Source organism: Ambystoma mexicanum, chromosome 10, assembly GCF_040938575.1.
Source record: "Ambystoma mexicanum isolate Mex_15411 chromosome 10, UKY_AmexF1_1, whole genome shotgun sequence".
In the NCBI taxonomy this organism is placed as follows: Eukaryota; Metazoa; Chordata; class Amphibia; order Caudata; family Ambystomatidae; genus Ambystoma; species Ambystoma mexicanum.
In genome coordinates, this window is record NC_090932.1 from 610245351 (window position 1) to 610272846 (window position 27496).

Genomic DNA, 27496 nt, shown 5'->3' on the forward strand with positions numbered 1-27496 from the left:
ATTCACATTTCTATCTAAGTGTGGCACATGCTAATATTCACATCCCTATGCAGGCATGGCACATGCCACCCCCACAATCCCATCTAGATGCAACTCTGGCCAATGTTCAGAATTCCAGCCAAGTGTGGACCATGCCATCATTCACAATATCTTCTAAGTGTGGCACATGCTGATAATCATGATCCTAAGTAGGTGCGGCAAAGGCTAATGTCTAAGATTCCATCTAGGTGTTACACATGCTAACAATCACATTTCTATCTAAGTGTGGTACATGCTAACAATCATAATTCTATATAGATGTGACACAGCCTAGTGTTTAAGATTCCATCTAAGTGTGGCCCATGCTGACATTCATGATCCTAACCAGAAGCGACTCTGGTCAATGTTCACAATTTCAACCCAGTGTGGCATGCCATCTTTCACAATATCAATGCTAAGCACAGATAGATCTGAGAGTCCTGTATAGTGGCAGAGATGCCTACGAGCTAACAGAACAATTCAGTACAATGTCAGGCACATCTAGAGTCAATTGAACAGTTGAGTACAATGCTAGATCTGAGAGTGTGGGAGGGAGGGAGGCAGTGGAAATTAATCAGTGTTTTAGATCAGTTTGCTTAAGCGGCTAGGATACGGGGGTAGAGTAATTGCTCTACCCCCAACCCAGGCCGCTCCTACCGTGCTGGTCCTTGTAGTTGCTGGTTGATGGCTGGCTTCATTGGATTCCCCTGCGGACACCTGCAGACACTTCTTGGAGCCGCCTCTGTAGGAGCCGCCCTTTGCCTCGGGTCCTTAGCCGCAGTGGTGACCAGGAAGAGGGCTGCCTTGGGAGGTTTAGTTAAGACCAGAGAATCAACCAATCACGAGTGGAGGGAGGGAGGGGAAGAGGAAAGGAAAAGATTTGGGAAATTAGGCAGCACACTGGGCCGAGGGGCACAGGGAGACACAGCCCGAAATCAGAAAATGACCCAGATGGGACAGGGGGGGGGTCGCATCAGCTCACCTAGGAACGGTGCATTGGTAAGCTTGTCCTCCGAAGGGAAAAATCTCTTGAAGCTTGTGTCCCAGATGAGGCCCAGGAAGGTCAGGCTCTGATTAGGTTGCAGCTGGGATTTCCTGAAGGTATGCTGGACTGTCTCCAGAGATCTTGCCCTGACGAGCCAGTCCTCCAGGTATGGGTAGACATGGTGACCCTGGGCAGTCGGGTAAATACCCTGGGGGCTGAGTTGAGGCCGAGGAATGGAAATAGCAGCCCATGATCCTGAACTGCAGAAAGGAGCGAATAGGCTGTTAAATGGGGATCTGTACATAAGCTTCCTTCAGATCCAGGGAGCACATCCAGTCTCCCCGGTACAGTGTCTCCACTATGAGTGCTGGCGTAACCATCTTGAATTTTTAAAGAGTGAGGGAGAGGTGGAGGGTGGAGAGGTCCAACACAACTCTGAGGCCAGCCTGGTTCTTTTGTATGGCGAAAATCCAGGAGTAGAAGCTCAAGCCTCTCTGGAAGGTTGGGACTTCTTCCACTGCCTGGCACAAGACGATTGACCGAATTTCCGCCAACAGAGTTGCTGTCCCAATCTGTGGCAGTGAGGGAGACAGGGGGGAGGAGAGGGAGGAATCGGTAGACAGTACCCCGTGGAAACCACTGAAAGGATCCAGGGGTCTGCGTACCTCTGACACCAAAACTGTGCGTGAAGGGAAGGCCTGCCCCCAACGGAGACATGTGGACCCGATCGGGCACGTCATCCTTTCTTTCCCTATGAGGCTGTTGCGGAGGAGGGGGGACTGAAAGAAGCCCTTGCCCCCCTCTCCTTTTGTTGTTTGCGCCAGTACTGACTCGGAGAACAGTCAGCATGTCTAGACCTCCATTCTTGGAAGCACCGGAACCCGCCAGACACCCGCCCCTTGTCGAAGTTAAAGAGACACAGCAGAGAGAAAGGCACATAAATTCAAGATACACAGTAGTAGGGAAACACACCTAAATTCAAGGTACAGAGCAGTGGGGAATATACCTAACAAGAGAAGAGAATAGGATGGGTAGGAAATAGAAGTGGTGGGGTTTGAATGGAGTACAGTAATTGCTTCACTCCCCGCCCAGACCACACATACCTTTTCTGTCACTGCTGGTTGACTTCATCAGGCTTCCTAGTGAAACACGGCAAACATGGAGTGGATCAGCTTTTACAGATATCTGCCCTTTTGCCTTGTGGCCCTTGGGCAGGGGCTTCCCAAGAAGGGCCAGAGGCTCAATCAGAAGCTGTATGGGTGGAAAGGGTGGGGACAGACATGTCCTCAGACCAGGGAGCGTTATGCGGGTCGAGTGGGGAGCAGGGCCAAAGTGCGGGAGGGCACACAAATTGAAATATAATTCCAAAATGGGTCTGGTACTGGGCACACTTACCTCAAGCCAGGTACTGCAAAAGTGGCTGTGGCGAGGGGCAAGTGTGGCATAGAGCTGTGCTTCTATTGGAGTGGGCAGAGGCCCAATCAGAAGGTCAGTGGGTGGGATTTGGGGTATGCAGGTCCTCAGAACAGGAAACGGTCTGAAGGGGCAACCAGGGAGCAGGGTACAAATGTGGGAGGGCACACAAATGAAAATATCATTCCAACATGGGTCCGATGCTCGGCACACTTACCCCAAGCCAGGCATTGCATATGGATACTCATTCCAGTATACACATGTACCAGTTACACACATTTCACACATACTGCTACTAACTCTCCCATTGACCATTCACCTGCCTGGGGTTCAGAATGTCTCCTGATCCGACCTGCATTTCAAACCCTGTCACTACATTTAGGCCTGTTCCACGTGCACCGGCATATCTAGTCATTGTTAGCAATTGACTGCCTCTTTGATGCCTTCTGTGCTAATCTACTGTTATGAGCAGAGAAAGGCCATTGTCCTAGGGCTGAGCAACCTAACACTATTGTCTAGCTACAGAGTTTGCCACACTCATCACACTACAATGGTCAATTGCTACATTTACTACAGAGGTTCAGAATTTACACTTGGTGGTGTAACTGTTTTGTCATTATGTTAAAAATCTATGATATGGCAGATTATGGTCAATTTGAATATTAGTTGGATGCATTAATGCACACATTTCTGTGAAGCCACACCACCAGTTGCCATTATAACAGCTTAATGATTAAATATTGTGTCTGTGAAACTGAAAATTGCAGTTAAAGTACTTGAGGTGTGTAGTCATTGGGGATTCTTAATTTAGTAGACGACAAGCCCTAAGATCCCCCATCTGTTCCTGCAATTAGTGAAAAGTCTTACAATGATTTGTGTGCAGATGACTTCACTTTCGTGACTAATTTTCACACGTTTTTGTGCATTATTGGATAGCTTTTGGAATGATACCTATTACTTCATGGTATTTTTTATTATGGTGATATTGGGTAGTATTTTTATAGTGGCAGTATATTGTGATAACTCAATGCAGTATTTTTTATACAGGTAAGACTAATTTTCGAATATTGCCTAATAATTATTTTTAACAGGGTCACTAACAACAAACACAATACTGGACCTGATACACTCTGGATAAATTGTTCATGCATCCTCATGTACAATACCACAATACACGCTTTTGGCTGAATTTCAACATTTGTAAAGCAGTCAATTGAAAGACTGCACATTCAACACTGAGATATTTTTTACTCTGCAGCGGTATCTGTGTATCTAAAATAAAGGGAGCTTAATGCAGCATGAATGCAATACAACTACAGGTTATTTTGAAATTGTTTATCATATAAATAGTAATATGCAACTGACACAGAGTGGCACTTGAGCCCACATGATATTTCACAGTGCAAATGCATTAGTTTACAAGTGTCTGTGCCAAGTCTTACCGACTGTCCTTTGGCAATGTGGAACTTGGCAAGAGAAATACAGTTTGAGAAAAAAAGAAAAACAAACTTTTAAAAGCATAAATGCGAGGTTACAAACATGTTTAAAAATATACAGCACTTAAAATTAAATGTTCTACTTAGCCCTGACTAACTGACCCCATTCAATACGGCAGCTCCTCACTTAGACTTATTTTCACCTAGAATATTGCTGATGTTTCCGATTCAGTTTAGCACAGACATCTTCATTAATCTTTCTGCCTGCCTCACGCAGGGTCACTCAGATAACAAACTGCTTCACCATCAGATGGCCTGTCAGCGCTGAACTCTGTCTCCAGCCAGCTCCCTGTTACTCCGTCTCTCATTGCCCTAAGATGTCTGAAAAAACGACTCGCTCATTCAAAGCCTTATTTATTAGATCTCCCTGCCACTCATTGGAAATCCCTCCCCTATAGCAGATCATTCCACTGAAAATGGCACGTGATTTCATTGTTGGAAAGCAAAACATACATCTATCCTTGCTTCCTGCTTCATACAATGGCCTGTTTTCAGTGAAACAGAACCTCAATTATGTTCATCACCCAGCACAATTCAGCTTGCATGTATAATTTCCCATTTTAAAGAGCATCATGCATTTTCCAAATCCACCTTCTGGCTTTTTCCACAGACTCATTTGCACTAATTGTTATTAAGGGATTCAGTTATATGTTACTGGGGTTGGGTTAGTGTGTTAATTTATATTAGTATTAGGTGTAGCGAAGCTCAGTCAAATGAAATATCACCCTGAAGTAACATGCCATTTTAAGCATGTGCTCTGTGCATTGGCATTTATTTAATTTTGCCTGAGGCTCACACCCCAGAAATGAGTTTCACCACCTGAGCCCCTAATGCAGTTCAAACCCACACTAACATGTGCATGCTAAAATGATGAAGCTGAAATGTAGAGACTCATCTCTAAACAGCATAGAGCATAGAGCCCCTACCCTTGCACTGCCACCTGTTGGCCGCACTCTTTTCTATGTCGTATCCTATGCATGTCCCGCACTTCTCCTTCGCCCCTTCCCCTTGCACTTTTCCTCTCCCTGTCCCTCACACTTGCACAATCTCAATGTCACTTGGTCTAGTAAGATTGTTGTCTTGTCCTCCCTTGTTCCCACTTGCCTTGTCGCGCATTGAAACACTTGTGTATAAGCGCGCTATAAATAAAATATCATTTCATACCTCCTGCACCCCTCCCTACCTGCCTCCCTCCCACCTTCCTTCTCTCCCTCCCATCCACTTTAATAATTATGAATGAGCTATATGAAGATTTGCTTGGTAAAAAAGCAATGTAACCATTTTATACAAACGCTTTTCCCGTGCAGAATGGGTAAAGATTAAACTACTGTTGGAAGTTAATTCCTGCCCAGTTGTGCTTTGATAGTCCACATAAAAATGGGAAATTGCTGCTAGATTATTTCTTATTTGTAGAAAGAGGCAAGAACACTTAATGGTCCACCTACTCTAAAAACACGTAGAACATATGACAATGCTCTTCACATACATATAAGGATTAAATAATGCTAAAGCATCTACAAATTCAAATACATAAACCAAGATTGTATAGAAATAAAAGTAACTGTGATAATCCAACTGGCTCTATTAGATACACATGTGGGACTTTAAGATGATGAAAAGGGAGACTACTGAAATGGAGAGACCAGTCAATAAGTAATACAATTATCTATGTGTGAATGTGTGCAATCACACGGACCAAAGCCATGGTGTTGATCTGGCAAACAATAGGGTGCTAGACAAAAAAGGTGGGAGGGCTTTACCCTAGGACCACCCTGCGATTAAGTCTTTGTTGCGAATTACAGACTTGTTTTGATGGATTGGCTAAACCGGGAGAAAGACCATCCATGACAAATTTGCATCTGTTTTAATGGGCTCCTTCCCCCTATTCTGATCGATCTCTGCAAACAGCAGTGGTTGTTAATGGTTTCACTGCATGCCTGGGTTTCCGCACCCTTCTCTGCATGTACGCAGTTCATCTGAGGTGATCTCCACTGTGCATGCATGTGCTCATGAGGATGATCTACAATGGCAGCTGTCAATGAACATTTGGTGGCTGTCATTGCCCCATTCATTCAGACAGGGGGCACCATGTTCTTGCTTGCATCACATTCGGCCATAATGCTTGAAGGAACCAAAACGACAGGGCTCAGAATGATGCAATCTGCAGCCAGAATCTTTTTTCCACCCATTTGAGAGGCTTGTATTTTAACAATTTAAATTGTCATATTGAGATTAGTGTTTTGTTGTATTTTTACGTAAATGAGTTCATCCATTAAGTCGCTGTATATATATTTGTTTTATCTTCATTTGGCTCTTAGACCTTTACTACACCTGTGGCATACTGTATCCTCGCATTATTGTTGATTTGACAAATTAGGTATCTTTGCTCCTATCTTTGCTCTATGGGCGTGTAGCTGGTAAATCCTTCTGACCTTCATTTCCCAGCATTCCCACGGGGTAAAGCATCCATGACATCATCAGGACGCTTCCATGATTGTGCAAGTTTGATCCAACCGAGTTTTGTGTAGTTACTATTATCTGGATTATTTGTTCACGTGCACTATAGAGGCGATTTTTAAATAACTGTATCTCGCTAGTTTACTGTTTTGTCACCACCTTGCACTTCGGCTTTTGCTACACTGTTATATGTATTTATCCTTAAATTGTTATTGATTTTTTCCATTTGATATTTTTGTTCTTTCCTTTGCCTTGTTTGTGTGTGAATGGTGCATCTTTCTGAACTTAATTTTCTAAATGGCAGTAGAGTCCATGACATCATCAGGTCATGGTCATGTGGGCCTGTTCAGGTCTTGATTGCGCATTCGATATCAGCGGCTGCCCATTTTGCATTTACATCTCGGGAGGATAGCTCAGGGACAACGTGCACGTCTTGGAAGCAACACAGGTTCGATCCCCGGGTTCGCGCTTAGAAACCTCTGGGTATTAAGCGTGTTATAAATAACATATCATATCATACAAGTATTTGTCTTAATTGCAAGAACCTTTATGCGTACTCTTTTAACGTTGTTTCCTGATGTGGTATGACAATTTCCTATACCAGAACTCAGGTACGGGTCTCGAATGCTGGGAATGGAGACATTTCCAAAAATTCATTGCACAACATAAAGCTGAACTGAATTTGTTTACCTACTTTTCTGGTGAAATACTATCAACATGATTGAACAATTTTTATCAAATCCTCCGCATACTTAAAATGTGCACTTATAAAAACCAGGTCAGTTGTTACGAATATCACACATCTTGCTGATTTCATCAAAACGAACCTACATAATATTGTTACATGGATCAGAGAGTATTGTGGACCCATTCTTCATTGCATAATTATTCCATTAAATTAATTTTCTTTCAAGAGGAGGAGGCAGGGGATAGTGATCTTTTTTAAAGCTAACCTTAACCTTGTGGAACCCACTTCCCCAGGTTCCCCGCCTGGGAACAGGACTCTGAAATCTAAATAATTAACTGAATATTGGGTGACTAAATGAACATTAAATTGTTACTTTGTTATCACCGCCATGCTCCCTTAAATGTTTTCCTGGAGACTTTGTTTCAATTTCCGATTTACCAAGCCTTACATTTTGGTCATTTTCTATAATTGGGAGAATTGAATTCTGGATGTATTGGCCAAATAATCCTGCTAAATTGAAAGATGTGCTCGCAGCTAATGACCTTAGCTCACTAACAAATGGTGTGCCCCATAAGAAAGCAGCTTTGGGGTCATTCCGAGATTGGCAGTGAAGTCAAAAAAAAGTGGCGGTAATTCCAGGACCACCACATTCAGTGCACTGCCAAATTACAACACAAAACCAGTGGTAACTCTGCAGGCGCTAATTCCACCAGCAGAATTAGCACTGGTGAAATTCCCACCAAGATAAACAGTGGTAATTCCACCACTGCTAATACCACCGAAGAAAGAAATGGTAATTCCACAAAATTACAAGGTGTAATACCACCAAAAAATTGGCAAACAGGTGGCAATCCTCGATAAATGCATTTCAGTTACATGCAGGCAGGTGTTGAAAATAAGCCACATATGCATCCAATTGCATTCCAAAGAGTATTTAAGTCCCACACCTTTCACCAACCCACTTAGAAGCAATATGCAGCCCATAGTGGACATGCATTGGGGCAGCTGCCAAGCAGACTGCCTCCGCAAAGGCAGAGGACCCATACCCCAGTCAGACCCTCACCCTGGTGAATCACAGATAAACCACACTCTACCGGCTGAATTGGGACATCATGGCTCTGCTGCTTTTTCTCATACATCTAGACCTCCAGAGTGGGATCCGAATCAGGAGAGCTATCCCACCCCTGCTGAAGCTGGTGGCTGTCCTCAACTTTCTAGCTATGGAAACATGTCAGCACAACTTTGGGATGCTACATGGCATGTGGTAGCCACCTTGACAGGTAGATTTATATTTGATCCCACAAATTGGGGAGTTAGCCAAAATACATATTTTTTTTAATTCCGTGACCTTTGTTGGGCCCTTCATGAAGTTGTTGAAGCTTTAGCCAATGCAAAACTGAACATGCATTCTCCAGTATAAACTGCAACCTTTACAACTGGTACAAACTGCAGCTGTTTGTCTAATGTTTGTGGTAACAAATCCCAGGCAGTTTCACAATGTCCTTAAAGATCTGATTTTAATATTTAAATGCCTCCATGACCTTGCTCAAAAATATCTGGGATACAGGATTATACCACATAAACCTACTCCAGCCCTCCGTTATGAACAGCCCACTATTGAATATTCACACATCCAGATTTAACATCATCGTAGGTAATTGGTATTAATTGCTCACATTTGTAGAACATGTTTCCATGGACAATCTGTAGAATAAGCCACCTCATCCCCTGCCAGAAAGCCTTGCAGACTCATTAACATTGTAGAACGTTTAGCATCTTTTTACTACCCCTTTACTTTATTATGCTGGTGCCCAGCCACAGTTGTCTGTTGTCGTTACGTCTAAATCAAATGAATTCAAGTTAACCCTGCATTGGATCTCTGGTAGACAGGATCTGAACGTGTCGATGTGGGGAAAGCATGAATTACCATGTCAATGGTTTCTCAACTCATCTGCAGCATTCCAAATGAACCTGTAAGAATCGTAAGTGCTCAATAGCTTTGAGGACTAACCCGCCATTTTATTTATTTCAATGGTCTAGGACTCTGAAATTGAATGATTTTTCTAGTGGTTTCTGGTTACACTCTACAGTCGGTTGAGCCAACATAATTTACCACAATGTTCTAGTGTCTGGAGATGATGTGACAACATTTAGGCAGAGTTTCCCCACACATACTTCAGCTAAATGCTAGTTTGCCCAATTCGTACTATACAGGGACATGAATTTCTTCTGTCACGGGCTAAAATCACACATATCCCCATTCCACAAATGATAGGGGTCACGCGTTTCCCAATGCAGAGATTCCTGATCTGATTTGCCTGCAATGACTGTAGCCTTTATCAATGTTTTACATAGTGACGTTATCCGTGACCTTCCTTTTGTGAGAAGCAGCATGTTGCATACAATATTTTTGACTTCACTTTGTGTGGGCTTGGACTGTCATTCAATGACATGCCATTTTCTAGGGTTTACAGTCATTGCATCGAATTCTTTACATCTAACACCTTTCCATCTAAAGCATTTGCATCGAAAAAATTAGCATCAAATGCATCTTTCTTTTTTGCACCGCCCGCATCCCCCTCCCAAACCTTTGTTTTTTTTACCTTTAAAAACCACCACAATACAAATTAACTCTTCACAACCCAAACAATGGATTGGATGAAAAGGCATTAGATGCAAAGACCTTTTCTAGCTGTGATTATCTCCAACGACGTTTGTATGCGAATTATACGTTTTTGTGGAAGTTTGTAAACTGAACTACAGCATCTTTCTCAAAGTATTAAGAGTGGAATAACCTTCAATAAACAAACACGTTTGATAGTTAACACATGATTTTCAATCATGGCGTGGTTCTGCATCCCTATCACATGCACAAATACAGTTGTGCTTGTTTCACAAAGGTGATGCAAATGTGTGCATCTTGTTTGTGCACATTCATATCTGCTTTGTGTATAGGTACAAACCTTTGCAAAAATGCAAGTAGGGAAGAGGAACTTTACCAGCATGTGAAAGCACCTCCATGTTCAGAGACAAGATACTCTTTTCAATGCAAGGAAATCCCACCTGGTTGGAAAAGGGTCAGGGGAATGAACATTGCACAGAAAGGTCATTTCTTAGTGAAGAAAAGGACATCAATTTAAGAAAAATAACAGATCTAAATGAAAGGAATTAACTAGTTCACTGTATTGTCTTAGATAAGAAGTAGGCAGCTATGTGATGTGATCACAGAGTATAGTCGTCCGCCATATTGTCTCCAGATGTATTCTATTTTCAAAGCTGTCTTTTTATGGCCAGGCATCAAAACAATTAAAAAAAGGTCTGGGAGCCCCTCAACCGAGAACAAACACAATCAAATAACCAGTTCTCTGGGAGGTTGCACACTTTGGAGGGGCTATAACCACGTTTTAGCTCACTGAAACTTTGACAGAGGAAAAATATCCATTTGCATATCTGTCTGGTCTCACTCACTTTGGTAGTGCAGCACCGAAATGCTAGGCAATTCTCCTCTGAACAAGGGTATCAACAGCAACCCCAACCACGTGTTTTAGCCTAGTCGGGCCTCATCAGGCTCATGAGGTGAAGCTTTGCCTCTCTAAGCACAGTGAGCAAGGGGTCCATGTCTGAATTACCACGGGTAATTTAGGGTGAAACCCCCCATTTATAAAAATTCAAAATAAAGGTCTAAAAGCCCTTTTACTGACAACAAACATGGCGTTGCATGTGCCCTGTTTGACAGCTGCTGTCACAACAGATAGAGGTTGCATTAAATCCGGCATTTCTGACCCAAATACATAATCATTGTGGATCTGCCCATCTGATGGCATGGTACTACCTAAGAATATGCCATACCTGGTTTTGGTAGAGTGAATGATACTACACACAATCATTAAATCCACATCCAATTGATAACATACTCATGTTAACCCTGTGAGCTCTGGAGGGGTTATGTGGATTAACGGACAGACTGCCTGTCTTGGCTTCAGCAAGCATAAGGCAGGACATCTGTCTCGTTTGATGATCAGGGAGGATGGATAACATCTCTCCTCTATCCTAGGAATTTCTCAGCAGAATAGCTCCTGGGATCCAGGCTTTCTAAGCAGCATACACATAATAAAGGCCTTCCACACACCACAGTGTTGCATATGGGTTAGAGAAGCCAGAAATAACTTAAGGGAACGGAGGGACGGTTTTGCCATCTTTGTTTTTCTGTGAGGCTCCATTTCCTTCCTATGTCCTCTATTTTCTGCAGGACAAAGTACTGTGGGTATGATGTACAAAGGCAATGGTCACTTGTCACAGCAACAAGGATCGGACTACTTGGAGCAGGCTTGCTGTTGTCCAATTCCCTGTTCCCTTTTACGTGTATAAGGATTTATGTTGGTCTCACATTAAGAAATGAAGAATTCTTTGGACCTCTATTGGGTGTACAGTCCATGCCAAAGTCCTTCCGTAGTGAGATGAGTAGTGAGATGAAGAGTGATTCTAAAGTAGAGGAGGGCTCTTTCCCCTAACCATATCCAGGGAACAGTGGTGTTGGCTATTGTAGAATCAAGGCCTACATTCTACCAGCTGCACAGGTACCCAGGCTCCTAACTGAAGGTGAAAGACTCCTGCAGGTGTCAACTATGCTCCCTGGACTGGGAGTGTAGAGAATACAGACTCATCTTGTCTCAGAGCCCCTGCATTGGCATTCACAGCACAGGAGAACCCAAAAGAGCTAGACTGCTGTCATCTGCCACTTTAACTTGCCTTCAGCCCAAGTTGGCCGCATTCAAAGCCTTTTAACCACTCAGGACCTGCCTTGCTGCTTTTGGCACTCTCATAGAAATGTCAAGCCGGTAATAGCTTCATCGAACAAGTTCACTGCCGCATCATGGCAGAAGAGTTCTTAGCACGTCCAGCTGAAACATGAAGCTAACTGCTGCAAACATCTTCGAACCGCTGCATCTACGAACAGCACTTCCAACCGCCAGGATCTTCACATCAAACCAACACAGAGCTCAACCACTGAAAGCACGGTTTGTCTGTCGACTCGACTCAGCAGTTACCATCATTTTGAACCAGCTTGACTATCGAACCTATCCTCTTAAACTCTTTGAGCCGCACCATTCTGTTACCACATCAAACCCCACGGAGCTCCACGCCAAACCTGACTCACGCCGTGGATGACCATGACTCACTCATTCAAACATAGTTCGACCAGCAAGCTCAGCAATTACAAACCTAGTTTGACACTGTCAAACCATCAAAAACAGATTAAAGTACTTTTGAGAGGCCTACACCCCAGGTCCCCTTTTGGACCCTAGTGACTGATAAGCCACCCTTGTGCATTTTTCTCAAAAACATATTCATTACAAGTGAAATTGTTGCAATGTCTTGCTCTTCATTCCTTGTACATCCCTCCTGCAGTACCCAGAATGACTTCAAACCCATGTTCTGTATTTTCTTCTTCTCCAGGGGTGTGTTCGTGTGTGTGTTTTTATAGTTAAGTATTTGCATATAGGTGTGTGTAATTAAAGTATATATGTTTTTATAGAACCTTGATTGGACATTCCTTTATTTTGGAGACCTGTACCTTTGCTGTTTAGATTACTACTGTCATTATATTCACATCCCTCTTAAGAGTATAGCCTGCACTTGGCCCACATAACCACAAAAGGTGAAAGATATATTTCTCTTGACTGTGCCTGTTACACCTATATGATAGAGTTAACTATTGGTTTATAGCAGTGTGAGTGCTAAGTAGGTGGTTTAGCCTCTACTCATCCTTGCACTCCTGCAGAGCAGTAATCATTTTGTTACACTAAGCCAAATCGAGGAAACCCTCAAAGGCACTCCATTGCTATAGCTGTGCACTGCCACTATTGGACTTTTCCATACTCTTCTCTTATAAGAGGAGCAAACGGCTTTCATGACAGAGTTCTGTCCACTTCCTTCATATCCTGTCACCAAAGTAAGGTGGACACTGGTTTTGAACCATTTCCCGCACCAATGTCTGTTAAGGAATTAATAGAACACACGTGTACAAACTGAGGCTATTTCACGTCACCCCTCAAAAAATCAATTTCTTTTTAATACAAACTGTTTGTATCTCCTCCCTCTACTTTCAGGGGTACAATCATCAAGAAGACCCAAAAGACATTTGATTCCCCAAGCCAGTTAATACACAGTTGTGAGAGAATCATGCTTTCAACAACAGGGCCCTCAGCATGCACTACTCCAGGTCCTCACCTCACCCACCAACATCTGGAAAAGAAAACATCAGTATAGGTCCGCCAGACCTCTATGCACCACTTAGAGGAATCAATACTGTTCAATGTTACATTGTTCCCAAGGGAATGTAAACCATGATCAGATGCTCTTACTTGCTCTTCCAACAGAATCTCTGGACTAGAATCGCATATTTGCATGTAGCCTCCTGTGTCATGTGACAGGTTCAAGGAGGGCAAATCCAGACCTCGGACAATGGGCCTTCCTGGGCGAAAGCCAGACCCCACCTTGTCTCAGAGTCAGGGAGAGGGATTTGGGGCGTGGCAGACACTGAAACCTGGTCAGAGCTCTCTTTTGTCTTTTTCAGGACAGCAACTCCCAAATGCACCTAGGCACAACCAAGAAACCTCAGACTGGAACCAGGAAAATTGAATTTAAAACAGGACTGGGATTTTTCCTGACAAACAGAGATGAAACACCAAACACCCAACCTACCGACCCTAGACAGATCCCATGAGCATGGTGGGGCAACTGAAATGAACAGAGCGAGATGGAACTAAAGTGAAGTATTGGTTGTGGGAGAAAGTGGTACCAGTTTTATGTTGTGTAGTGTGATGAGGGGCATTGTAAATAGTGAGAGGGAAAGAGAGAAAGAAAGAAAGATAGAGAGTGAGGGCAGACGTTTAGGGGGATTAGAGAGAGACTGAGTGATAGAGATAATGTATGTCAGGAGGGTGTGGAAGAGTATAAGGTGATAGTGGGAATAGTACTGAGGGCAGAGTGGAGCAGGAGATGGTAGTTGAAAGACAGGTTGAGAAAGCGGTAACATTAAGACACAGAATCATAGATAAGGGAATGTTTGAAGGAGATAGTTGAGAGGATTTCTGTGAAGATCAGAGAGGTAATGATAGAGGTGTGGGGGGAGTGAGGGGAAGCATAATAGTGAGTGCAGATATCAAAGTGACAGAGGTGGGTAGAGGTAGATCATGAAGGGTGTGAGACTGAAGGGTGTGACAGAAGGCTTAGGCTGGAGAGAGCTTTGCAAGAGTAGAGCAGAAAGTGTGGCTGAAGGAGTAGTGCGATTAGAGAAAGGAAGGAGAACCCTGGAGGGAGTCAAATAGATATGGATTTTTGCTGTTAGGCCGTAACCTGTAGCTAGCTATTAGTTAGTAGGGCTTACTGATTGCTGGTTGCCAAATGTGGGGTTAGGTAAGCCTGTGTTTGGGTGGTGGGAGCCTACAGGAGATTGGGATAGGGACGCTCTTAGAGCCATGTTTTTCATTTTTGAAATACAAACTCGTGAACCAACTTTTGGAGTCTGGGAGATCTTTAAGCCACCTGTGACACTCACCTGCCCTAAGCAGTGACTTTAGGTACTATGCTAAGGTACAAGAAGGAGAATGCATGCTGTCTAGGCTAGAAAACAGTATGTGCTATAGTCACTCTCTCTCTAGGAGAAGATACTCAGTGACTTAACCGTGTCCTTCCTAGAAACCTGTTCCAATTGTAAGTGATTTCAACCCGGCACTCCACCTAAGACAATGCCTAGCGTGTGATGCTCAGCTGGAACCCTTAATTATATATTTTTGTCTATAAATTCTTTTCTTTCTGAATGATGTACCCTTATATCATGCCCCTCTCTTTGAATCCCCCCGCTCTCACTGAACCAGGAAGCAGGCTGTTTTGCAAAGTTACAAGATTTATTTTGTGGATTTGAACAATATATATATATATCACACTATTTAATATTTATACAAGGATCACCATTGGGGTGATGTTACAATCAACAATCTCTTTAATTAGAAGGAGTATGGATAGGAAAAATAATGCAGCATAGAATAAAACTTTGTGTGGGATTCAGTCAAATGTAATGTCACTCTTTCCACCTGCACACTACTCAATCCCCCAATATGCAAGATAAAGAGATGGAAGGAGAGAAAACAGGTTTCAGGAATACAACTCAACAATACAGTTTCAATCCCAATTTCCCCCAGCAAGCATAGAGAGAGAAACAGGAATGATTGCAAACAGGCCAAATGCTTTTGAATGTGGCTTTGAATGAATGGTTAAAAACACAGAAAAATTGATCCAATTCACTTAATAGGATTCAAAACTAGTGGGAGCCACTTTGTATAGTTTCAGGTAAACACTAGCAATGATGATTGAATAACTAGCAGTTTGAAAACGGAATTCTGTGATTGAAGGCAAAGGACAGCTGTTTTACATGTGATGAAATTGAGACAAACGAAAAATTCCGGCAAACTTCTCTGCAAAACTACAAGGATTTGGAATGCGGTTCTGGATTTGTTAGAAAGCTGAGGATGTTAGCTTCCATTTGACACTTAAATTCTGTTTTTAGCATGCACGGTACGGACGTTATGAAGGTTTTAGTAAAAGTCGTTTTTTCTCAGAAAGAGTCAAGATTTCAAATGAAAGATGCGCTTTTGAATTTACAAACAGGAATTTCTTTACACTAAGGAGTCTATGAAGACACAAGCTACACGACAGCACAGCCACCAATCCAGCGACATCTCCGGATGGTTTCTACCTGCCGAGACGCTTGTCTTTCTTCAGCAAATAGATTAGCGCAAAGATGATATTATCACTACCATTACCAAAGGACTATATGGATGAGGGAAAGATTCAGGAAAAACAAAAAAGAGATTCTACAATGTAGTTCTGGATAGGATAGAATGGTGTGGATAGGATTACTTAAGGATAAGATACTGGCTAGGGACAATTCTATGCTATTATACTCACAACTACTGTTTGAAATGGGCCCGTGAGGGATCTGGTCAAAGATTTCTGGACTGGAATTCTGCTAGCCCACCGGACAGGATTCAGGGCACTCAGGTTCTGCACTCAGCACGGCACTCTGGACACTGCACCGCCTCTGGACTGGATCTGCTGGGTTGGTTCTGGGTTGCAGCTATCTGGTTACAGCTCTGCTCTACTGGTTCGGATCTCTGGATTCTAGCAAGAGTTCTTGACAAGAAAGCAGAAACAGCACGGCCAGGCTGTTCTTTTTGGTGTTCCCCTTGGAAGTCTGGGGGTAAAATCAGGTTTCAAGATTTTAAAGGCCAAGCTGAGAAGGGTTCAGCTTTGAAATTGGGCCTCTCTGCTTTCAAAATTCTGGAGTCTTGGATATGGGTTTCTCCTGCAAAGTGCTTAGCCAGTAATCAGTTGATGGGTGAATCTGTGTGTGTGTCTCTAGGTCATAGGCTGTCTCTATTTATGTATTTCCCTAAGGGGTGGGTAGGCTGAATTATACTAGGAACACCATCTAGGAATCCTATTGGTTAGGGTCTGTCCTCTCTCCTGATTTGAGAAGGAACTCTGGTGCCATGATGATGCTGCATTTTACAATCCAGGGAATACCTCCCCTTTGTTTCTGTACAGTAAATCTATTTTTCATATAATTCATATTTACAATACAACCAACTTGCTATCAATACATATTTACATCACAGATTTAGTAGAGCAAGTATCCGTCCGAGTTCCATTTCGGTGAGAGCTTTAGTTCAGATTTGACCGTTTTTTGCGCTTTTGGTTGTGTACCCAATGTCAGATTTGTCCACATCTTTCTACATATATGCACATGACATCTGGGCATAATCCTTTCATATTTCTAGCATCATCACAACTGCTACAAAATTACAATTTCGGTAGTCCTGTCTCTGAACATAGCACAGAGTTCAGAGTAGTTTCAAACTGTGAGCAGATTTTTCATGTTAACCTATATTTTACGGATTTTTACAAATTTTGCACAGTTCTCTGTGAGTCTTTTTCAAAAAGATATTTTCTTGTGGGTTAAGATACACAAATCTGTCTGGTCCCGCCCCCATGGTTTTGCTGGGCCAAGAGCAATCCAGGCCTCTCTTCCTGCTGGGAGTTAGTTTTGGTTGACACTTGAATTTGCATTCCCTTTCAGTCCAGGAAGTCTATTGTCTCTCCCGAGAGAAGCATAGCAAAATCTCCTCCTCCTTTCATTAGCATCTAACTGAGAGTTCCTGGGCACAGAGCAAAAGGAAAGCACCTTTGTTTGGGGCAAACTGTGGAATGTGCTTTGAAGTCCTCTGGCTGGTATCAGTTCACTTTAAAACACTTTGTTTAAAATTGTCTTTGCTAAAATACTTTACATTTTCAACAAGTATACACACAAATCTCTAATTCCAGTCTTTTTAAAACATAGAGATTGAATAGTAGCAACTTATATTGTCTTTGTGGCAAGTCACTTCTCTTCACCAATTTGATCTTAATGTACAAGTTTAGCTAACAGTGCAAGTAAATGACAGCTTTGATAAAGGCAGGCGGCGGTACTGCTCCCATATTCTGACCGATTTTTCCAGGCAAGCCTTTTGTTAATGTGGATATGCTTATGATGAAATCTGCTTCTCCTGATATTGTGCTTATGGGGATTCCTTAAATAGGGTGATGGTTAACACCCAACAAGGATGTTGGATCTTTTCTGATGTTTGGGAACCATTATTTTGCAATTTCAACAGCCAAGGAAAAACTGATTTTAGAGCACTTCTGGGTTTTCCTGGCAATGCAGCACTGCCTTTTCAGGTAGTTCCATTTCACTCTGTGGGCAGCCCATCGACAGGTTTTGGCAGTGTGGTCTCCTGTTCTACCACTGACACAGGCAAAGTAGGTTGGCAGCCTATTTTTCCGGTTTCCCTGCACACTTCTCAGAGATTTTTAGCAAGAATACGGCTTTTTGGCGGCCATTCTGTAGTTTCTGGTGCAAGCAGCACGCAGTGATGTCGCAGGGCAGAGCCTAGTGGGTCAATGCATCCCACACAATCAAGCCAATAACCTTGGCAGAATCCAAAACTACCATAAAAGGTACTCCTAATAAATCCTGTTTAAAATTACATTCTTAGAGAGAGTTGACAACACCAATACAGGTTTTAATTGTAGAGCTAATTTTCTGTCAGGAAATATATGATATGATAGGTTATGTATAACACGGTTAATACCCAGAGGTTTCTAAGCAATGACCCTGGGATCGAACCTGTGTGGCTCTGTGTCATTTTACTTCCAAGGTGAGCACGTTGCTGCTTAGCTATCCTCCCACGACAATTACTCTAAACTTTGCCAAGTTCTTTCATCAAGTGAGTTATTTTACAAGTCAGCATCTTGAGCTTGTTAAAATTATAGTAGTTGTTAGCATTGTATCTTCCCCTTAACTGCTGAGCTTTAATCAAGTCTATGTAAAAAGGACAAGCATACTCGTCCTTAGCACTTAGAACTTTAGCACTATATGGCAAAACGCTAACCTCGTTCCTTTTTGTAAAACTAATTCTAATATCTAAACAAGAAATTCTTGCTTTGTTTAATATTCATATTCAATATGGATATAGGGTAAAGATTTCAGCTAGGTCAGACCTGTGTCTGCTTTCAATTATTCTATGCAAATATAACTGAAAAGTAGGTTTTCTCTCTGTACTGAATTTTCACAAAGTCAAAGTAACATACATTCAAAACGTTGCGAGTTCTGTTTGAGCACATCTCCTTACATAGGACACATATACATTATCACTTGTCTAGAATTGTTCTTGCCATCTACTAAATAGGGTCACTAAAATAATAATATCTTCATTTGTACCAAATGATGTCTAAACTTTGGAAATTAGCTAGCATCTTAATCATAATATCTACAAGAAAGCCGAGGTGACCCACGGTAATCTAGTGTTCGTTATTTAGTTATGTTTACATTTATAGAAGCACACTAAACCTGCAGGCATCGAGGGGTTAGTTACAGGACAGATCTTGTGGTTGAGATCAATGTTGGTCAAGTGGAAGTAGCCCCAGCTAAAGAAACATGTTTCCATGTGTTTTCTGAATGATTGTTCAGATTGCAGGGTGGGTGGCATGGAATTTCAGTGCTTGGCAGCAATGACTGGGAAGCTAGCCCCACCAGCCCTGACACACCAAAATCTGGGAGTGATGAGACAGTGGGCATAGGCGGAACGTATCGTTTTTGTGGAATTAACTTTCTCAAATTATTGAGAAAGGTATAGTGGGGGCAGTGTTGCTATTAGCTCACAACTTTAGTTACTTTATTAAGTATAGTACTTTTTTTATTTTCCACATTTTGATCACATTCCCTGTAAATTTGAGCTTAATTTGCACTTATATTTTTATAGGATTCAATCTATACTGACAAAAAATCCACACGTTTTGACGGTTATATGTGATATAATTGTTGGAAAAAACATTGAGGGTTACTCAATATATTTTTAAAGGCAATAAACACCCTTCCCAACATATGTTAGGACTGGTGCAGTTATATAAACAAACTCCAGTCATAAAATATTTGGGGAAACTGTTGGATAGTACCTTCAAAAAATATTGAGTCACAAACAATATTATTTCCAGCAATGATCTCCGTGGTTACTGTTTTGACACACACAAAGGATGCCCCCAGGCAATCCTAAAGCTGGACAAGCATTACACTCCAAGCTCAGGTACGCATTATATAGGTATGAAGTGGTAGGTACACCACGTACTTTCAAAATAAGAACATATGTAATGTACACATGCCTCTATCACCCAAAGGTCAGCCTTGACTTAGAAAGGCCAGGTTAGGTAAATAGTCAATAGATGAGACACGATATAGTGGAAGAGTCACCCAATAGATAAGGATAGCTTTATAGGTATTGAGATTTTTAAGAGTATGACTGAGATTCAATAATTGTTGTCTATCTTCCACATCCTGATCCACTTTTTTCGGTGTCCTGTGAACACAGGCAATAGCTGATCATCCTCACAAGTAGAGTGCCCCTAAGGATGGCCTGAAGTAAGGGTAGGACTGAAACATGTTGATGCGGGAGGGGCATTTCTAATAAGAGCCACAAAACAACATATATCTATACCACAAGAGAGAACTAAATATGTACTATCAGCACGCAGGGTGGGGGGGGGACAACCAATCGGGTTTATGGGATTGCACGCTGAATTTCACGATCCAATCCTGCTTTTCAAGCAACCTAACAGTTGCATACCCTGCCCCGCCATCTTGCTCCATCCTCCTTTCCCTTCTTCATTTCCCCATCCCTCTCACCCCCACTTACCTGATGACTACAGCGGCAGCTGCTGCTGCTCCATCTTCCTTCTGGCCGCCATTGAAATGGAAGAGGGGTGGCATTTTGAAACATTAATTTGAATGCATGTCTAGACTGCTTACTGATGTTTATTCAAAAGACATCATGCATTCAAATTATAAATTGATCCTGGAGACAATAGCCATACATGAGAAAAGCCTCTAGGTTGGCGATGAAGGAGCAGAACAGTAGTAGAACTTAAGCTGTTTACTTTTCATTCCAGAATACATTTCTCATTCTCATCTCCCAGAATACATGTCTTTTTAGAACATCAAGCAGCACATATTCTAGATTCATTCCGAACTGGTAAGAGATGCATTTGACGTACTTTAATCAAAATGAATGCGTGGGTAATGTATGAATTTGACAGCAATGAAAATACATATCCAAATATTCATCAGTTAATACCGGGGCATTTGGATTATCGGTTGTAAAACCAACCTATGTCACTAGTCCGCTGCAAAGTGGGGCAGGCACTCAGCTTAACAGTTACTTGTTATGAGACAAGCATAGGATGCAAAAACGAAATCACACCGACAACTCTTTCACAATTAAGACAAGACCTTCTAATAATCTGCTTTCAATAAAAGACAGGCAATGTGTCGCTGCTTCAGCAGCTTAGTCATGGTTGCAGCATACAATCCAATTCAACAGACAAGTATTATGCCACAGTATAGCTATGTTTGTACTCATGCCAACATAGATTAACAGGCTGGAAATTACTGAGCCATAGGCTATAGTATTAGTAAGTACACTAGTACATGAACCCATAACGCGTTTAATGTTTATGGAATCCGATAATAATAAATAATGAACGGTTTCTGCATTTATTCAAACTTGAATACTAAGTTGAATGCATGAAAAATGGTATTGTATAACTTTCACACCCGACTAGATGCACATTTGAAGTTTCTCAGTGCCAATGTAAGTAGGACAAGTTGATGCATGACAAAGAGACGGGTGCAAAAAGGAAACGGAAGACCACTTGGCTGCTGTCCCGAGATAATGCGAGCCTTCTTTAGAAATAGGAATAGCAATAAACCCGATTCTTACTGTGGCAGCTGTCGGAAGTCTCCAGAATACTGTTCATACTTGTAATTCACTACATTCCACTGAGAATTGTAATATTTAGAAGCCTGAAAAAGAAAAAAAATGAATACATGATCTATGTGTTTTTCAAATTGCATAACACAAATAAAGAACACCTACAACGTCCTCCTTTCAGAACACAATAGAAGAAAGTCCACGAAGACTGCTGATTTGCCGAGTTATGGCTTACTTAAATAGCATTCGGAAGGCATGCATCGTTTCATCTCAGGGATGTCATGCATCCTGGCTGGGACATAGCCTACAATCTTTAAATTACACCAGTAGTGTATTGTATCTTGTTTGTGCAGTTACTCGACATATTACTACTAAAAACAAGCACCAAGAAAGCCAAGAGGTTTTGACTATCAAATGTAATGTCCAGCTTTAAATGCCTATATAATGCAACGAATGCCTAGCATAGTCACCTTATGGTAAGGCAATCCCCACAGGCCAGCTTCTTCCATTATGCCCCCTCCACCCCACACCTATGCCTCTATACAACCTATATAAAGAGAAAAATAAATGCGTGTGCAGTCAAAAAAGTAAGTTGTGAGTCACACAAGAGCCTTTTTCTTGGGAAGTAGCTGTTTCATTTTTGCCTGACACTATCTCCACGGCAGCCCATGAAGAAACTCACTTTTTAAATTTCCTATTAAATCTTGTATTTTTCATAATTAACGTGGGCCCGATTTACAAAAAAAAGGGCTCACGCTGTGCAAAGTTATTTACATTGCAAATGCGTTGCGCGGGGAGCCGATTCACAGAATTCAAGCCGTGCAGAAAGCAACAACAAAAAGATTAATCTATGCGCCCGGCATGCAGCCACCATGCTCCCTCCTCAGAAGAAGATTGCCTGTGGAACGGTATTGTGCCACAATGTGAATCACTAAACATGATAGTGCGTGGGGCAATCACAAAGCAGGAATAGATGATTACTTGGAAGTAATTTCCATTTTTTCCACTCCTATCCTTCCTCATTACAGTACTGACACAATTAAAGGTGCTCCCTGAAAATTATGCCGCCCAAAATCCACATTACCCCTACACCCCTCTTCTTTCTTAAGTACTTACAATATCAAGGTGCACCCCAACAATTATCCACCCCAATACCACATAACTCTTACACTCACTCTTCCTCCTCACAGTATTTGCACTACCAAGGTGCAATCATGCACCCGCAACCCACATTACCCCTACAACCACTCGTCCACCTTAAGTACTTACACTATCAAGGTACACCCCAACAATCATACACCCCAATACCACATTACTCCTACACACACTCTTCCTCCTCACATTACTTACATCGGGTGTTGGTAGAAGTGTCAAATGCCTGATTGATGGCTTTTTTGAATCAGCTTCCCTCAGAGGTAAACAATGATGGTACAGGCTACCTTAGTAAGCCTACTCCACTCCCAGGGCATATGTCTACACCCCTGACTGGACAGCTGGTTACTGCATGTCCCCTCGTTATCCCTTGCACTCCGGTACACAACCATTTGCACACATTCCTGAAGAATTGTTGTTGGCTGGTCACCAAACAGAATTAATGATTTCAACTGCTCGCCACACTCATGAATTGTAGTCAACAGGGTGTATATCCATATCAAACAGTCATGGATCTCCTACCCCCTTGCAGACCCTGGAGGGAGCACCGCAGACTGGGGCATAACTCAGCAGAATGGTGGCGTCAGCCCTAAAATGATAGTAAGTGAAGGGTGACTTTCCAGCTATGTACCTTGTGGTCCCCTAGTCCAGCTTCCATTTGAGACCTGTCTTATGTCACCACCATCTCATATGGCCAGAGTCTTTCATGAACTACACCAGACCGATATCAATCTCTCACATTATCAGGATAAAGCTGTGCTGGTTTTAGGGGGGAAATTCCATGCTTCATGGGTTCTCCTTGGATCACCCACAGCCATTCATCCTCTCAACACATGCAAGGCTGGTGGTTTGGGGTGCTACACTGGGGTCCTTTGGTCATCATGTGCATTAGTGGTCATTGTAGGAGAGTAGGCCATTGAAGTAGGGGAAACAAACAGCCATATTTTATTCCTCTAAATGCTTTTAAACTTCATGTGTTGTGCAATAGATATATTTTCCATTTAGTCAATGAGGCGGGGAAGGTATACCTAAATTGCTGTGGTATGATACATTCACACTCAGCACACCATTAGGCAAACTGGAGAACTCCGTGTGCTGAGGTGAATCTACTGTTTCCTAAAACCTCCTCTATCACAGCTCTGTAGAGCATCCAGCCAGACACGTTAACAAATGTGTTCCTGTCCTCACTTGCCTATGACTGAAGGATGCCTGTGTTAAGACATGTGTGTGCTCACTGGGTTATCAAGGAGTTACCTACAATGGCATATTGGGCCACTACTGAATGACTCAATAGTGGACCACTATTGGTCACTTCCCGACTAAACCCCTTCCCCAGGTATGTGTGCTAAGGTGATGTGAGTGAGGGAGTAGTGGATGAATGAAAGCTAGTGGACACCAACTGCAGCTGCAAATAACAGACGCAGGGTTGGAGGGAGTATGCACACCATGGACAATGTGCCTGTGACTGCAAATGGATGATCACTTGTGCGCTTGATGAGTCATGTGAATGTGCACCCCAACAGCGACAAATTCTGAAATATACCATGCTATCACTATACTCTGGCTACCACTCTATGTGCGAGCTGTGTACAAACTGCATGCAATGAGCCATGGCCTTAATAGGAACCCTACTGTGTTGCTCTCTGTGACAAGGTTGCTTTTCAAAAATAGTACTTTCTACTGGACATCACTGCAATGTGCGTGACAGCTTTTCATCGGAGATGGGCATATATTGACATTACTCCTCCACTCTTGGCACTATTCCAGAGGATGATGCATACATTGTAAGAGGTTGTGGAAGAGCAAGGCTACAGGGTGTGTACATACGTAGGTGCATCTAGGTCCCCATTCTGACCAGCACTGTGAGACACTGACAGGATGTGATATGATATGGCATTTATAACACGCCTATACACAAGTGTTTCAAGGCGCGACGAGGCAAGGAAGGTGAACAAAGGGAGGACGGACAGCGATCCTACTAGGCCAGGTGTCATTCAGATCGCGCAAGTGCATGGGAAGGGGGCAGGGACAGTGCAGTACACGGCAAAGATAATAACAATAAATAAGTAGCAGCCAGCATGTGACAAGTGAATGGATAAGTGCAGACAACAGGTGTCAAGGGCTGGGAGGGGGACTGTAGGGATACAAAAAAGTCCCTAATTGCGGGGGTTGCCAGGTGGGCAGTGCAGGTGGTCCCGAGATCAGAGGGGGTCAAGGTAGCGAGTGCAGTTCTAGTTCCAGTTCGGGGTCAGCAGAGGAGAGGAGGAGAAAAAGCAGAAGCAAAGAGAAAGGTTTTGAGGTACTTCCGGAACCGGAGATGGTTCTCAAGTTTAAGCGAGGCAGGGAGGCTGTTCCAGAGGGAGGCACCAGCCGAGGAAAGAGATCTACCACCAACTCGTTGCTTGGAGAAGTGACTGACCCTGAGGGAGTTGGAGGCAGATGAGCGAAGAGCTCGAGAAGGAAGGTATTTAGGAAGAGATAGCTGAAGCTATTGTGGTCCCAAACCCCAGAAGGCCCTGTGGACAATGCAGAGGGTTTTTAACTTAATCCCCGCAGCCACTGGGACCCAGTGCAGAGATTTTAGTCCTGGAGAGATAGGATCCCTGGGCTTGAGGCCAAGGACAAGTCTCACAGTCGTGATTTGGATAAGTTGCTGTTAGGGAGAATTCTCTGTTTAGGCTGAATTTCCTAACCTAGTGAGTCCCCCAGCAGCTTTGCTGGATTTCTGGAGTTTGTTTTTTTCCACCCTGCCAAGAGTGGGACTCTTTTCTCCCGCTCTTGGACATGTATGTGTGTAATTCCTTGGAATGTCCATGTGTTCTATGGGCTATGGGGTCTTTTACTCCATAGGGTTTCATATGTTTTTCTATGTGTGTTACACTGCACCCTACGTGCCGTAGCACCGGGGCGTCCTAGCGGACACCCACCATAGACTCCATACCCAGGGACTGACTACTGTCTCCCCGGGCATGTAAAGTCACCATTGGCTTTACTAGACCTAAATTTACTAACAGAACTAGTACAAACCATCTTATTGTGGACGTACTAGTAGGGGTAATTTGATTACTCCTGGATCTGTTACTCGAGGGGGCACTGTCCCGTCCCCCCTCGTCGAGTTTTGGCTGGTGGCAGTGGAAACTACTTGTTATGTTCGACCCCGAACATAACCCTATGGGATTCGTCCCATTGTTGGAGATTGATACTTTTTCTCGTTAATCTCTAACGTACCACCGGTCTACTTATCGTAAATAAGTTTATCAGATGGTATTTTCGGCCAGAACTCGTTTTTTAAAATGGCGTCTGTGTTCGTCTCTGTGACTCCTAAACCAAAGGTTGAGCCCTTTGTTCCACTTTTGGCGGGCTCTGTACAGAGACCCTCCAAAGTGGTGCCATTCTGTCTGGGTTACCACAGGGGTATGGGAGGGGGTTTAGGCACCCTGGACCGAGTTGCCTTGCCAACTCCGGTCGCACTCTGGAGTGATTGGCCCGAGTGGTGAGCCTCCCCGCTCACAACTTAGCATGTGTTGATTGCCAGCTAGGCTGAATGAATGGGGGTTTTCTGCATAAAAGCAGGGCTTTTGGGACTGGATCTTTAAGAAGTCGCCACAGGACCTAAGAATCCGACGAGGGTAACGCTGAGCAGACCTGCCCGACGACACCTCCGGTGGAGCCCTACGGAACCGACTCACCACTTCCCGACGACAGAGGAGATCTCCCTGCCGGAGAGTCTCTTCCCCTGACTGGTGGGAACAACCAGTCCCCTTTGCTTTTTATTCGCCTCAGGACGCAGTGGTCGAATTGCCCATGCAGAGCACCTCGGCAACCGGATAGCCACTACCCCTGTACCGCGAGCAAAAGGTGGTGCCTTGTGACGGAGCACTCCGCGGCTGGTCTCTTCCCTGGTGGTGCACCGGACTTCACTTTTCTTCGATGACGAGAACATCTCTACTCTTGGCAAAGACCCGACGTGCATCCACCACCAGGAACAACTGCCCCCGCCGGAGCTGCCCTCCACAACAAGGTACCGTGTCCGCCTGGCTTCCCTTTCGATCGGTTCGAGTGAGGTGTCTTAATCCTCTCCTTTCCGTTGGGTCGCCCCCAAGCTTTCTGTCATGATCTCTGCTTCCAAAAGGTCAGGGTTTTCCCAACTCCCTTGGAAGCAGATCCATAACCCAGGTTCCGAGTGCCAACCAGTCCCAATTGGGACCTTTTGGACCCAGTCCTGGCGCCAGTGGCACCAGGCTCATAAATATGCCCAGTCCCAGCGCTGGAAGCGCCGGGCTCATAATGCTTGGGTGGACTTACCTGCAGCAGACCATGCTGCTTACTTGCCTGCCAGTTGAGCCTCTGATCCTCTTCTGTTTGGAACTACTTTTCCTGTTGGGTGGGGCAGGAGCCAGGCTCCATCTTCAACTCACTTCAGCCCGTCATCCGCCATCGCCGGAACCCTGCAAAACAAGAAACATCATTACTAAAGACTTTAAAGACATTAGAATTACTCGAAACTTACCGTTCGTGCAGTAAACGACGGACAGCAGTCCTCTGAAGTCAAGAGGCCTGCTCCCCTTATCCAGTGAAGAAACTGGTTACAGCACCCTGCCCCGAGGCAGATGGAGAGCACGGCGTTCACTTACCTAAGGTGAGAGCGTTAACCTTTGGGGTTCTACAGGAGAAGAGAAAGGGAAGAAGAGAGAGACATTCAATAACCCAGTTCCTTAATCCCATATTTTCTATCTGCAGACATCTTACCCTTCGAGTCAGACATACAGTGCACAGAGGTCCAGCCCAAAGAGCCAGCCGTGTTTTACACATCACCTTTGAAGATACGGTATACGCCCAGTCAAGACCGGCGCCTCTACGGGAATCAGGTGAGCGTTACAGAACGCAAAGCCTACCACAAAACTCCCGTCCAGGCGCTATGGAA

General features: G+C 43.5%; 1 protein-coding gene across 5 annotated transcripts in view; it reads right to left on the bottom strand.

The window, feature by feature from the left end:
* The window catches only part of DOCK10 (dedicator of cytokinesis 10), a 2208289-nt gene that overhangs the window by 1701365 nt on the left and 479428 nt on the right, over window positions 1-27496 (bottom strand). For all 5 annotated transcript variants that reach the window (XM_069618176.1, XM_069618179.1, XM_069618177.1 and 2 more), the window contains exon 4: window positions 21430-21512. In XM_069618176.1, the coding sequence (XP_069474277.1) occupies window positions 21430-21512 (83 nt within the window). The remainder of the gene's footprint in view (window positions 1-21429; window positions 21513-27496) is intronic.